General features: G+C 45.7%; 1 protein-coding gene and 1 pseudogene across 4 annotated transcripts; both read left to right on the top strand.

The window, feature by feature from the left end:
• Positions 1-840: 840 nt before the first annotated feature.
• On the top strand, positions 841-4,884 carry DKKL1 (dickkopf like acrosomal protein 1). Of its 4 annotated transcripts, none has more exons than XM_077845612.1 (5): positions 841-938; positions 1,343-1,517; positions 2,066-2,206; positions 2,329-2,421; positions 4,487-4,884. In XM_077845612.1, the coding sequence occupies exons 2-5, from the start codon at positions 1,362-1,364 to the stop codon at positions 4,796-4,798; spliced, it is 702 nt and encodes a 233-aa protein (XP_077701738.1). In that variant the 5' UTR covers positions 841-938; positions 1,343-1,361; the 3' UTR covers positions 4,799-4,884. The 4 variants fall into 4 exon arrangements, with proteins under 4 accessions (XP_077701738.1, XP_077701732.1, XP_077701728.1 ...); XM_077845606.1 differs by lacking the exon at positions 841-938 and adding an exon at positions 939-1,078; XM_077845602.1 differs by lacking the exon at positions 841-938 and adding an exon at positions 945-1,096.
• Positions 4,885-11,052: 6,168 nt separating this feature from the next.
• Positions 11,053-11,170, top strand: LOC144289470 (small nucleolar RNA SNORA70; annotated as a pseudogene).
• Positions 11,171-15,077: the final 3,907 nt, after the last annotated feature.

The raw sequence follows: 15,077 nt of genomic DNA, 5'->3' as shown, positions 1-15,077 counted from the left end.
TCCCAGGGAGGAGGTTGATGGGGGCCAAGAAAACTGGATCTGAAAGGGGAGGGGGCTGGGAGTCTGGACTTTTGACTACCCTCTCTAGTATCTTTGTATGTTGCGGATGTGGAAGTGATAAGAACACAAAAAAATCTCTTCTGTTCGGCCTCAAGTATATTTTTGAAGATTGAGGTGAGGATGGGTTTTTGACTGGCTTCTAGGACAACAGGGTTTCCTGTGGGGAGACAGTCTCGGTATCTCAGCGGACTCCTGGATCCTTAAAGATTTGGAGTTGGATATTCAAACTCAGGGAATCAGAAGGGCCTGTGGTCCGGACTCTGGGGCTTCAGAAGGGAGCCTGGATTTTGGACTCCTTGGAAGATAGAACATAGGACTGGATTTAGGTTTCCAGAGAGAGTGGGGCTTCTTAGAGGAACCGAAGAGGGTTCCAGCTCAGCGTCCCTCCATTGCATTCTGTTGAATGCAGTAATAGTTTCAAAACCCGGAGAAGACGAGAAAGGACACGGAGAAACTCTCAGAGATAAATCCCAAACTCAGGAGTGGATGAACCAGAATATTCGGACCCGGGCTCTTCTTGAGCACTGGGAGCCTAAGAATGGAACCGAGGGGCCTGGCGGCGAGATCTGGGGCGAAGAGGAGTGGCCCAGGTGTGGGGGCACGGCGCTACAGCAGGGGGCGTGGCCATCTGCGATTGGAGGCCGGACGCGAGTGCGAAGATCCGAGAATACAGGCCACACTCGGTCTTCGGGGCCGAGGGCAACCGACGGGGGCTGGCCTGACGACGGAGGTGTGGTTAACGAGTAGAGGCGTGGCTTTGCCCTTAAGGGCGTGGCCACCCAATAGCGGGCCCCCCTCGGGGGTGAGGTCAGCAGATGGGGGCGTGGTCAGACAATAGGGGCGAGGCTAAGGCTCGCGGAGCTGATCCAACGCTCCAGGTATCCCGTCTGGGCTCGAGACCAGAACTGTTCAGATTTAACAGTCCGTGGACGGACCGCCAGAGTCTGAGAGTCCGGTGCCCGGGCTGTGGTCTAGCGTAAAGGCACGGCCCAGGAGAAGGGGCGGGGCGTGGGAGAAGGTGAAGAATGAGATCTGGGTATGAATGTGGGCGAAGCAGAGGAATGAGATTTGCCGGAGAGGCAGCGCCCGGGGGAGCTGGGGGCCTGGGTGAAGGGGCGGGGCTTGAAGCGATGGAGGGGGGGTGGGGGCAGAAGGACGGGGCGGGGGTAGTGGGCGGGGTGTGAGGAATTGCCCCGGCCAGGGATTAAAAAAGGGGTGCAGGTCTCGGGTGGGGGCGTGATTATTTAGGGTGTGGGGACTCTGACCCCTACCGCTGCCACAGCCTCCCGGCCCGCCCCGCAATGTGGCAACCTCTGGTCCTGCTGCTGCTGCTCCCCTCTGCCCTGGTGCCCCCCTCCACTGCAGCCCCCATCCGCGATGCTGACGCCCAGGAGAGCTCCTCGGGTTTTCTAGGCCTCCAGAGCCTAATCCATGGCTTCACCCGGCTTTTCCTGAAAGTGAGCAATGGCAAGCGTCGGAGGGGGGCGGGGGTAAGAAGAGGTAAAAAGAGGGACGGCGGCAAATGGCAAATGGGGAGTGAGGGTTGGCAGGGATTCAGAGAGACAGAATGGAAGATGGGTTGCGGCCAGACAGGACAGACGGGAAGAGGGGGAGTCAAGGGGACCGAGAGAGAGATGAATAGAGAGGGACAGGCAGACCGTGAGATAGAAAGAGCGGAAGGAAATTAAGCAGAGAGGGGACAGCGACAAAAGACTGAATGGAAAGAGAGACTCGGAAGGAGAAGGGAATGATGGGGCCATAGAGACAACAGGACGCGGGCAGGGAGCGGGAACAAGAATAGGAAAATAATGGGACAGAATAGAGCCAGGACACATGGGATATGGGGCAGAAAGTTACCTGGTTAGGCCCTAAGGCTCAGAGGACAGAGAAGGAGCTGGGAGGTACATGGGGCAAGGCCTCCAGGATACCCTGGTAGGGCTTCAGATTTACGTTTACTGGGAAGTCTTGAGGTCCAACAGATCAATGGTCCCTCCTTTGGCCCCAGGATGACTTGCTGCGGGGCATGGACAGCTTCTTCTCAGCCCCCATGGACTTCCGAGGCCTCCCCAGAAACTACCACCAAGAAGAGAACCAGGAGCACCGGCTGGGGAACAACACTCTCTCTAGCCACCTACAGATCGACAAGGTGCCCATGCCGGGAAGTCCTTCCTGGAGTCTTCCCATGATCCCTTGTGCTGCAGTATCTGTGGGGAGGAGAGCAGAGGAAGATAGTGGCTTTGCTCTCACTCTCTCCTCCTGTCCTCACAGGTGACAGACAACAAAACAGGAGAGGTGCTGATCTCCAAGCAGGTGGTGGCATCCATTGAGCCGGGAGAGGGGAGTTTGGAGGGTGACTGGAAGGTTAGGACATGCCCCTGACAAACATGGGAAGATGGGTTGACACTCTCAACTGTTTGGTGCTGCTTCTCACAGGGCCTCAGTTTTGTCATCTGTCAAAGGGACCAACCAGCTCTCAGAAATGAGATTTACAACCTCATTTGTATATATTCCCACTCGTTTAGTAAACCCCAGACAGTTTTGTAAACCAAGAAGTGCTTTTAATCCCAAGTCCTGAGTAATCTTCACCCTTGTAAACCCAAAAATGTGTTTTGATCTCAAAGTACTCTGCGAACCTCCAAGTATTTTTTAATCTATCCCAAAGGGCTAAGCAGATCTCTCTCTCTCTCTCTCTCTCTCTCTCCAGACTTCAAAATGTGATTTTTTTTTTGGTTCCAAAATACTTTTTGAATCCCAAATGGTTTGTATATCTCATCTTTGTAAACCTCTAAGGGTGACGCTAACCACAAAATGCTTTTTTTTAATCCTAAAACATTTTTTTATCCTAAAACATTTTTTTTATCCTAAAACATTTTAAGAACCCCCATGTGGGTCTTCCACACACACCCAGGTTTTTATTTTTAAATTTTCAAATCCACAGAAGAGTTGAAAAATATATAATACAATAAGCCTGTATTCCTTTTTCCATAGAGCAGAGTTTCTCAACGTTAGCACCATTAGCATTTGGGGCTGGGTAATCTTTTGCTGGGGGAGGGGTGCATCCTGTGCACTTAGGACATTTATCAGCAGCCACTACCTCCACCCACTAGATGGAAGTAGCATCTCCCCTCCCCCACCAATTGTGACAACCCAAAATGTCTCTAGACTTACGTTGATGCACCACTTGTTAACATTGTGCCACATTTATTTTTACTTTTGAACTGTGTGACAGTAAATGATTGATATCATGACACTCCACCCTTAAATCTTCCAGTGGGTATCTCCAAAAAGAATAATGCATTCGCCTGCACGACCACAGTATCATTTTTTACACCCCAGAAATTTCACATCGATATGCACACTTTTATCTCTGTGTTAGTTTGCTAGGGCTACCATAACAAAGTACCACAGATTGGGTGGCTGAAACAGAAATGTATTGTTTCCCAGTTCTGGAGGCTAGGTGTTCCAAGACCAAGGTGTCATCAAGCTGGTTCTTTCTGGGGCTGTGAGGAAGAATCCATTCCATGCCTCTCCCCTAGCTTCTGGTGGTCTGCTGAAAAATCTTTAGCATTCCTTGAAATGTAGAAGCATCCTCCCCACCCCCATCTCTGCCTTCATCTTTCATGACCTCTCTGTGTACACTTCTGTGTCCAGATTTCCCCTTTACATAAGGACGCCAGTTGTACTAGATTAGGGCCCACCCTAATGACCTCGTCTTAACTAGTAAAATCTGCAGTGACCCTGTTTCCAAATAAGATCACATTATGAGGTGCTAGGAATTAGGACTTCAACATAGGAGGGAGGGTGGGGGAGCGGAGACACAATCCAGCCCATAACAATCTCCTACAGGACTTCTCAGAAAAATACAGACTCTGATTCAGTAGGTCTGGGTGTCTGATTTGCTAATTTGTATGTCTAACAAACTCCCAAATGTTGCTGATGCTGCTGGTCCATAGCCCACGCTTTGGGTAGCAAGGACCAAATAGACATTCAGGCATACTCAAATATCCTGAAGAGGGACCAAAAGCTGTCCCTAAAGAGCTGATTTGGTCTTTGATCCAGGATTCAATCGAGGATCACACATGTAGTCATGGTCCTGCTTTACTAAAGCCAAGAGCTTTTAATCCCAAGGTGATTTGTACATTTCCAACTGGTTTCTAAACCTTAGAGTATGTTTAATCCTAAAATGCTTTTGAAATCTCGGAAATGTGCTTTCGGTCCCAGAGCATTCTATAAATCTCAGTTGTTTTTTTTTTTTTTTAATTCTAAAGTACTTGTAAACCCAGTGCTTTGTAAATGACAAAATGAGCTTTAAACTCCCAAAGCCCCGTAGGTGGCAAAATGGGTTGACTACACATGCCAGTGAAGACTTGGCATCCTGGGATTGTCATTTGGAATTTGAGAGGTTTCCTTGTCCTTCTTCCCCCAGGTACCCAAGATAGAGGAGAAGGAAGCCCTGGTGCCTGTCCCGAAAGCCATCGACAGCTTCCACCCAGAACCCCATCCCCGAGTGGCCTTCTGGATAATGAAGCTGCCACGGCGGAGGTCCCACCAGGACATTCAGGAGGGTGGCCGCTGGCTCAGCGAGAAGCGACACCGCCTGCAGGCCATCCGGGATGGGCTCCGGGAGGGGAGTCACGAGGACAGCCTTGAAGAGGGGACCCAGGGGTCCTCCCACTCCAAGCTGCCAGCCCGCAAGACCCACTTCCTGTACATCCTCAGGCCCTCTCAGCAGCTATAGGGTGGGGGCTAGGGAACACCTGCATGTACCCCCCAGCCAGACCCCACCCCAAGCACCATATGGAAATAAAGTTCTTACATCTAGCAGCACTTTCTCCTTTCAGGATCTGTCCCCAGGCCTCAGCCGACAGGATCATGGCAAGTCCCCTCAACCCTAACCCTGAGAGTGACATCTGGCCATGCCACCACTGGCTCTTGCCAAGATCTTCAGGCTCACTTTCCTCCCTCAGATGTTGTCTGTTTGCCCACTGAGCAATTCTCATCACCTCCAGCCCTAGCTGTCCTCCTGTTTCTTATTACTGCCCCAACAAGTGACCACAAACTGAGAATGCATATGTATTCTCCCACAGATCTATAGATCAGAAAACCAGGATGCCTCAGCTGGTCCTCTGCACAGGGTCTCACAAGATCAAAATCAAGGTGTTGGCCTGCTGAACTCTTATCTGGAGGCTGTAGGAGGAATCTGCTTATAAAATCATTCAGGTTAGGGGCACCTGGGTGGCTCAGTGGGTTAAGCGTCTGCCTTCCACTCAGGTCATGATCATGGGGTCCTGGGATGGAGCCCCGCATGGGACTCCCTGCTCAGCAGAAAGTCTGCTTCCCCCTCTCCCTCTACTCCTCCCCCCACTGCTGGTGCTCTCTCTGTCTCATGCTCTCTCACAAATTTTTAAAAATCTCAAAAAAGGGACCCCTGGGTGACTCAGCCGTTGAGCATCTGCCTTCGGCTCAGGGTGTGAGCCCAGGATCCGGGATTGAGTCCTACATCGGACTCCCTGCAGGGAGCCAGCTTAGCCCTCTGCCTATGTCTCTGCCTCTCCATGTGTGTGTGTGTCATGAACAAATAATAAATAAATCTTTTTTAAAAATTATTGAAAAAATAAAAATAAAAATAAATGATTGGGGGGGGATCCCTAGGTGGCTCGGCGGTTTAGCGCCTACCTTCAGCACAGGGCATGATCCTGGAGTCCTGGAATTCAGTCCCACGTCGGTCTCCCTGCATGGAGCCTGCTTCTCCCTCTGCCTATGTCTCTGCCTCTCTGTGTCTCTCATGAATAAAAATCTTAAAAAAAATTTTTTTTTTAATTGGGTAACTGGGGATCCCTGGGTGGCGCAGCGGTTTAGCGCCTGCCTTTGGCCCAGGGCGCGATCCTGGAGACCCGGGATCGAATCCCACGTCGGGCTCCCAGTGCACGGAGCCTGCTTCTCCTTCTGCCTATGTCTCTGCCTCTCTCTCTCTGTGTGTGTGACTATCATAAATAAATAAAAAATTTTTTAAAAATTGGGTAACTGGCTGATGGACATTAAGGAGGACACATGATGAGATGAAGCACTGGGTGTATGCCATATGTTGTGAAATTGAATATAAATAAAATTTTAAAAAGATCATTCAGGGTGTTGGCACAATCAAGTCCCTTGCAATTGGACTCAGAGCCATGGCTGTGACCACCCACCCTTAGCTTCTAGAGGCCTCGCTCTGGTCCTCAAGTGTGGACCTTACTACACCTCAGATGCCAGACTATCATGGGCTTTCCCTTCTGCACCATCCCCCCAGGCCTTCTCCTCCTCTTCCAGTGTGAGACAGTTCTGGGCTTTAAAGGCTCACTCACGGGATCCCTGGGTGGTGCAGCGGTTTGGCGCCTGCCTTTGGCCCAGGGCGTGATCCTGGAGACCCAGGATCGAATCCCACGTGGGGCTCCCATTCCATGGAGCCTGCTTCTCCCTCTGCCTGTGTCTCTGCCTCTCTCTCTCTCTCTCTCTGTGTGACTATCATAAATAAATAAAAATTTAAAAAAATTTTTAAAAAAAGAAAATTTAGGCTTTTGGGTTTTTTCTTAAGATTTTAATCTCTATAACAAACATGGGACTTGAGCTCATAACCCTGAGATCAAGAGTTGCATACTCTACCATCTGAGCCAGCTGAACACCCCTGAAAATTTAGCTTTTTTATTACTCCCAAAAGGCATCAATATGGGAATGCCAGGGTGGCTCAGTAGTTGAGCGTCTGCCTTCAGCTCAGGGCATGATCCCGGGGTCTGGAGATCAAGTCCCACATCAGGCTCCCTGCAAGGAGCCTGTTTCTCCCTCTGCCTATGTCTTGCCTCTCTCATGTGCCTCTCATGAATAAATAAGTAAAATCTTAAAAAAAAAAAAGCATCAATATGGATTCCTCATATGGAATAATAGAACTTGATTGGCCTTTCAACACCTTCTTTCCACTAAGACCCATGAGGATGGGTTTTGTCTTGCTCATGGCTTAATCCCCAGTGCTTGGAGTTCAGTAAATATTTATTGAGCTAATAAATTCTCTGTTATGAATGAATACCCGCCCCCCAACAATCCCCAAGTCAGGATAACATCAGGGACAAGAGGCCTGGGTAACCAATTAGATAGATATTGGAGCTCTCACCCAGTTTTGTGAAACTGCTGGGAGATAGATGCTGGGGTCAGTCAGGGATGTGATAATGAGGGGAGGGGGCCATCTGAGATGATTTTGGAGAATGTGAGGTCCAAGAAAGTGCAGACTGTCCCTCATCCTTTACTGCTTTATTCCTGTCTAACTGGCCTAAGGCCCAGGTAAGTTTTTTTTTTTTTTTAAGATTTTATTTATTTATGAGAGACACAGAGAGAGACTGGGGGGGGGCTCCATGCAGGGAGTCTGACATGGGACAGGATCCGGGGTCTCCAGGATCATGCCCTAAGCTGAAGATGGCGCTAAACCACTGAGCCACCCAGGCTGCCCCCAGGTAAGTCTTTAAAGAGTATAGTTATGAGCACCCTAACCCCACCGACAACATTGTGCAAGGTGGGTACCACCTGCTAATAAAGTCTCAAATGCAGAAGTCTTTATTTTTTTAAGATTTTATTTATTCATGAGAGACACAGAGGGAGAAGCAGAGACATAGACAAAGGGAGAAGTAGGCTCCCTGCGGGCAACCCACTTGCAAGACTCAATCCGCGACCCCACGATCATGCCGTGAGCCGAAGGCAGACTTTCAACCACTGAGCCACCCAGGCACCCCTCAAATGCAGAAGTTAAAGACATCAAGTTAATAAAATGTAGGAGAGTATTAGGAATATCTTTTCAAAAATCTCAAAAGGACGAATCATAAAGAAATTGATTTTAGGACCTCTGGATGGCTCAGTGGTTGAGTGCATCTGCCTTTGGCTTAGATCATGGGATCAAGTCCTACATTGGGCTCCTTGTGAGGAGCCTGTTTCTCCCTCTGCCTATGTCTCTACCTCTCTCTGTGTGTCTCTCATGAATAAATAAATAAAATCTTTAAAAAAAAAAAATAAAAAATAGGGCAGACCAGGTTGCTCAGTGGTTTGGCGCCTGCCTTCAGCCCAGGGTGTGGTCCTGGAGTCCCGGGATTGAGTCCCGCGTCGGGTTCCCTGCATGGAGTCTGCTCCTCCCTCTGCCTGTGTCTCTGCCTCTCTCTCTCTCTCTCTCTCTCTCTCTCTCTCTGTCTCTCAAGAATAAATAAATAAAAATCTTTTAAAAAATAAAGAAATTGATTTCATTCCATAAAAATGAAGGATTCTGTTCATTGAAGGACCCATGGGCCAAGGTAATGAGAAACAACAGACTGGGCAAAGATTGTTAATATCTGAACTTGACTGAGTTTGAGAAACTAGACTACTGAAAGGAAGTCCTGCAGATTAAAAAGAAGATAGCAAGGGGCACTTGGCTGGTTCAGTCAATGGAGCATGTAACTCTTGATCTCAGAGTCATGAGTTCAAACCCCACATTGGGTGTAGAGATTATTAAAAATAAACTAACTAAAAGAGGAAGATGATGAAGATGAAGAAATAGAAGTTAAGCAGAAACCAAGAAATCAAGAAGAAAGTTGCTTCTGAAAAAATAAAGATAGAAGAAGAGAAATTTGCAGTCTTGTAGTATTAAGTACATAAGAATGGAGGGATCCCTGGGTGGCGCAGCGGTTTGGCGCCTGCCTTTGGTCCAGGGCGCGATCCTGGAGACCCGGGATCGAATCCCACATCGGGCTCCCGGTGCATGGAGCCTGCTTCTCCCTCTGCCTGTGTCTCTGCCTCTCTCTCTCTCTGTGACTATCATAAATAAATAAAAATTAAAAAAAAAAAAAAAGAATGGGAATTGAGGGCCTGCCAAGGAGGAGGGACCTAGTAAACACTTCCAGCTTTCCTAAGACAGTCAGGAAAGTCTTCACACCATCAGGAATGGCAAACCAAGAACATACCAGCCTCATGTGGATCATGGTGATCTATCCATACGTACTCTATCTGCATGACAGAAGAAAATTAAATTCTTTCTAAAGGAAGACAATATGACCCAAAGAGTACAGTTTTTATATACAATATTCAAATGTTTTAATTATTTATTTATTTATGTTTTTATTTGAGTGAGGGGGGCAGAAGAAGAGAGAGAAGCAGACTCCCCGCCAAGCAGGGAGCCCAACCCAGGGCTCCATCCTAGGACCCTGAGATCATGACCTGAGCCCAAGGCAGACACTTAGACAACTGAGCCACCCAGGCGCCCCAATATTCACATTTTAATGTAAGAATTACTAGTTTTGCTGGGAGACGGGACAAATGACTGGAAACCAAGAGAAAAAAAAAGATAATAGATGTATGTGTCTATTGATACCAGCATTCTCAGACACATACCTTCAACTACCTCTAATTGATATGTTCCCAAAAATGCATGAAAAGATGGAGAGTGGGGTGTCTGGGTGGCTCAATCGGTTAAGCACCTGTTTTTGGCCCACGTCCTGATCCCACGCTCCTGGGATCAAGTCCCACATCAGTCTTCCCACAGGGAGCCTGCTTCTCCCTCTGCCTATGTCTCTGCCTCTCTTTCTATGTCTCTTGTGAATAAATAAATAAAAACAAAACAAAAAATGCAATGACATATTTAAGTTACTGAAAGAAAGCAATTGTCAATCTAGAATATTCTACCCAGTGAAACCATCCTTCAAAAGTAGTGACAAAATAAAATAGATTTTTCAGACAAACTGAAACAAAGCATTCAGTTTCAGCAGCTCAACACAAAAGGCCATGCTAAGTAAGTCTATCAGATAGCAGGAAATTATTCCAAATGAAAATTGGCTGAGGCAGGGAGGAATAAAGAACATTGGGAAAGGTAAGTATGTGCCAACTTAAATGAACATTGACTGCTTAAAACAGTAACCATAATGCTACTGGCATTTAAAATATCTGTAGAATTAAAATGCAAGACAACAGTAACACAAGGTAAGAGGAGCTAAATAGAATTAAGGTGTTGTAAGTTTCTCACATTGTCCAAAAAATGGTAAAAAGTACTAATTTAAGATAGAACCCTGATAAGCCAAGGCTGTATATTGTAGTATCTAGGAAATCCACCAAAAGAATAACAAAAGACTATAACTAAAATATAACAGAAGACAGTAAAATAATAACAGTAATAATAATAAATACTTCATTAGTATAAAAGAAATCCAGAAGAGAATACACAGAATAGGTGGGGGAAAATGGAAAACAAACAGTAAAATGATAGATTAAAACAAATATATTAGTACTACATTAAAACTAAATGAAACTTTGTCAGAATTGCCCCAAGACCTATGCTTTTCTATACATGTAAATTTACCTGAAATTTGGAAATATTAAAAAATCATAACAATATAAAGTGGGGGTGAGAGTGGAGGTATAAATGTCATGAGAATGGCTGGATATTAACCAGTGTTAAAGCAAGGTGTTGGATAGATGGAACTTCATTATGCTCAGTTTGTATATGTTTGAGATTTTCCAAAATATCAAGATTTATTTTAAGTAACCAGATCTAAATACTCCAAATAAAGGGCAAAAACTTTCTGATCTACAACTTCATGTAACAGTGTGACTGAAACTTACAAAATATTGAGCAAAAAGCTTGCTTGGGTGGCTCAGTGGGTTGAGCACCCAGCTCTTGGTTTCAGCTCAGGTCATGATCTCAGAATCCTGGAATCCAGTACCAGATCAGGCTCCCTGCTCAGCTGGGGGAGCCCTCTTCTCCCTCTCCCTGTATCCCTCCACTCATTTGTGCTCTCTCTCTCTCTCTTTCTCTCTCTATTTCTCTCTCTCTGAAATAGAATATTTTTTAAAAATAACAAAAGTGGGGATGCCTGGGTGGCTCAGCGGTTGAGCCTCTGCCTTTGGCTCAGGTCCTGATCCCGGAATGCGGGATCAAGTCCTGCATCGGGCTCCTTGCGGGGAGCCTGCTTCTCCCTCTGCCTATTTCTCTGCCTCTCTCTGTGTCTCTTATGAATAAATAAAATGTTTTTTAAAAATAACAAAAGTTCTGCAAACAGTAGCCTCCTTGGTAGTGTATGCAGCCTGTTGATTGTATGGGTTGCCCTAAGGGACCTTGGAGACAGCCCTTTGTGGTCGACTTTGAGGTCTGACGTAATGCTATCTCCAATCTAGGCTGCAGACAGGTGTGCGAGGTGCCTTTGGGAAGCCCCAGGGCACAGTAGCCAGGGTCCACATTGGCCAAGTCATCATGTCCATCCGTACCAAGCTGCAGAACAAGGAGCATGTGATTGAGGCCCTACGCAGGGCCAAGTTCAAGTTCCCTGGCCGCCAGAAGATCCACATCTCCAAGAAGTGGGGCTTTACTAAGTTTAATGCGGACGAATTTGAAGATATGGTGGCCGAAAAGCGGCTCATCCCAGATGGCTGTGGGGTCAAATACATCCCTAATCGTGGCCCCTTGGACAAATGGAGGGCTCTCCACTCATGAGAACCTTGCACCACCCGAACCCTATTCATGCCCACCAATAAATCCTGCTTCCTGTCTAAAAAAAAAAAGTTATAAGGTCAAATATTAGCAGTACACACACACACACACACACACACAAGAAACTATGTGCTGTTACAAGAGCCACACCTCAACTATAAGGACACAGAAAGATGGAAAGTTCCAGGGTGGAAAAAATATATACCCTGTATACAATAAAAATAATGCTGGAGTAGCTACTTTGTACATCAAAGTCATCATTAAGGCAAAAAACATTGCTAAAAGTAAACAGGGACATTTTATAGGGGAGTCAATTCACCAGGAAGATATATTCCGATTTATACACAGAGAGAAGAAACTGAAAGGAGTGATTAGAATTGGGGTTTACAGGGGCACCTGGGTGGCCCAGTGATTGAGCATCTGCCTTTGGTTTGGGTCATGATCCCAGGGTCCTGGAATCTCCTGGAATCAAGTACTGCATCAGGCTCCCTGCAGGGATCAGGCTTCTCCCTGCCTAAGTCTCTGCCTCTCTCTGTGTGTCTCTCTTGAATAAGTAAATATAATATTTTTTTTAAAAAAAAGGAATTGGGGGTTTATACAGCAGCTTTTTAAAAGTACAGTACATTTTCAGAGAAATGACAAGACAAAGGCAAATAGGTTTAAGTTTCTAGGACTGCAAATTGTAGGAAAGAAAGTATATGGATGAACCAGTGGAGATAGTAAAGTTTATTGTATTAGATTCTTTCAGTGCTGTCCTAGGTTGGTAAGAATCTAGAGTTGTCTTCAGTTATTAACTTTTGTCCTTCCTGGTAGAGAAGGGAGGGGGAACATCTTTATAGATTTATGTCCAGCTTTCAGGCAAATAGGAGGAAAACAGAGAGCTTTTCTTGTATCTGCTTCTTCTCAATTGTCTTCAGCTCACATTGATTCTTTTTTTTTTTTTAAGATTTTATTTATTTATTCATAGACACAGAGAGAGAGGCAGAGACACAGGCAGAGGGAGAAGCTTGGCTTCATGCAGGGAGCCCGATGTGGGACTCAATCTGGGTCTCCAGGATCACACCCCAGGCTGCAGGTGGCGCCAAACCGCTGCGCCTCCGGGGCTGCGGCTCACATTGATTCTTACACCATAGTGGCATCTTTTGGGGTGGCACATTCTGCTACCCTTCACTATGTATAAAAATAAAAAATTATACTCCTAAACATTTAAAACAAAAAATTCAAATGAAATTTTAAAAAATATGATTCGCATTAGCATAAAAATAAAATACCTAAAAATAAACCTAACAAAAGATTTGCTAGGTCTCGAAACAAAAACTGTAAAAAAAAAAAAGAAAAGAAAGAAACAAAAACTGTAAAACATTATTGAAACTGATTAAAGAGGGCAGCCCCGGTGGCGCAGTGGTTTAGTGCAGCCATCAGCCTGGGGTGTGATCCTGGAGACCCTGGATCGAGTCCCACATCAAGGCTCCTTGCGTGGAGCCTGCTTCTCCCTCTGCCTGTGTCTCTGCCTCTCTCTGTGTGTGTGTGTCTCTCATGAATAAATAAATAAAATCTTGGGATCCCTGGGTGGCGCAGCGGTTTGGCGCCTGCCTTTGGCCCAGGGCGCGATCCTGGAGACCCGGGATCGAATCCCACATCGGGCTCCCGGTGCATTGAGCCTGCTTCTCCCTCTGCCTGTGTCTCTGCCTCTCTCTCTCTCTGTGACTATCATAAATAAATTTTAAAAAATTAAAAAAAAAATAAATAAATAAATAAAATCTTAAAAAAAAAAGAAACTGATTAAAGAAAATTGAAATAAATAATTAATGGCAATGGCAACAGTATTCATAGTTGCCAAAAAGCAGGAACAACCCAATGCCCATCAAGAGTGAAATGTTTAGGGCAGCCTGGGTGGCTCAGCGGTTTAGCACCACCTTCAGCCTGGAGTGTGAGCCTGGAGACCCAGGATGGAGTCCCACATCGGGCTCCCTGCATGGAGCCTGCTTCTCCCTCTGCCTGTGTCTCTGTGTCTCTCATGAATAAATAAATAAAATCTTTTTTAAAAAGTGTGAAATGTTTTAAATTGTGGTATATCCATCAGTGGAAAATTATACAGCAGCAAAAAGAATGACCCATTGCTATGCGATGAATCTCATAAACATAATGTTCAGCAAAATAAGCCATAATCAAAAGTAGTTACTTTGGAAGGTAATGATTAGGAGGTGTGAATAAGGCTTCTGAGTTGTGGACAATACTCTCTTTCTAGATATAGGTGGTTTCATTAATGTATTACTCTATACAAAATTTTTCAAAGATTTTATTTATTTATTCATGAGAGATACACAGAGAGAGGCAGAGACACAGGCAGAGGGAAAAGCAGGCTCCTCACAGGGAGCCTGATGTGGGACTCGATCCCCAGATCCGGGATCACGCCCTGAGCGGAAAGCAGATGCTCAACCGCTGAGCCACCCAGACAACCCTCTATACAAAATTTTTTGAAGATTTATTTACATACTTAAGAGAGAGAGAAAGTGCACGTGGTGGGCGGGGGGCAAAGAAAAGGGATAACAGACTCCCTGCTGAACAAGGAGCCTAATTTGGGGCTCAATCCCAGGACCTTGAGATCATGACCTGAGCCAAATCATATGCTTTACCAACTGAGCCACCCAGGCACTCCTACTCTATACAAATTTAATTGAGCTATAGCTTAAGATTTAACACTTTATGTATGTTACAACTATATATAATTTTTTAAAGATTTTTATTTATTTATACATGAGAGACACAGAGAGGCAGAGACATAAGCAGAGGGAGAAGCAGGCTCCATGAGTCAATGGCAGATGCATTCAACCACTGAGCCACCCAGGCATCCCAACTATATATAATTTTTTTAAAGATTTTATTTATTTATTCATGAGAGACACACACAGAGAGAGAAGCAGAGACACAGCAGAGGGAGAAGCAGGCTCCATGCAGGGAGCTGGACGTAGGACTTAATCCCGGGACTCCAGGATCACGCCCTGGGTCAAAGGCAGGCGTCAAACCGCTGAGCCACCCAGGGATCCCCTATATATAATTTTTTAAAAATTTTTAAGTCTTATAAAATTACCCACAACTCAACAGAGGAAGAGAGAAAGGGAGGTAGGGAGAGAGGAACAAGAATATTGAAGAAATAACAGAAAGAATGAACTTACACTATTAAAGCTAAGGAGTCCACCACTTGACAGCCTGTGTTAATAAAATGCTTGGCAGGGACGCCTGGGTGGCTCTGTGGTTTGGCACTGCCTTCGCCCCAGGGCGCGGTCCTGGGGTCCCAGGATCAAGTCCCACATCGGGTTCCCTGCATGGAACCTGTTTCTCCCTCTGTCTATGTCTCTGCCTCTCTGTCTCTCATGAATAAATAAATAAAATCTTTAAAAAAAAGAAAATACTTGGCAAAAATTCTTATTGAACTCTCAAGACCCCATGAGGTGCATACTATTTGTTCCCATTTTATTTTTTATTTTTATTTTTTTTAAATTTTTTTATTTATTTATGATAGTCACAGAGAGAGAGAGAGAGGCAG

Source organism: Canis aureus, chromosome 1 (genome assembly GCF_053574225.1).
Source record: "Canis aureus isolate CA01 chromosome 1, VMU_Caureus_v.1.0, whole genome shotgun sequence".
Taxonomy (NCBI): domain Eukaryota; kingdom Metazoa; phylum Chordata; class Mammalia; order Carnivora; family Canidae; genus Canis; species Canis aureus.
The sequence above is the reverse complement of the archived record's forward strand: the minus strand, read 5'-3'. Positions and strand labels throughout refer to the sequence as shown.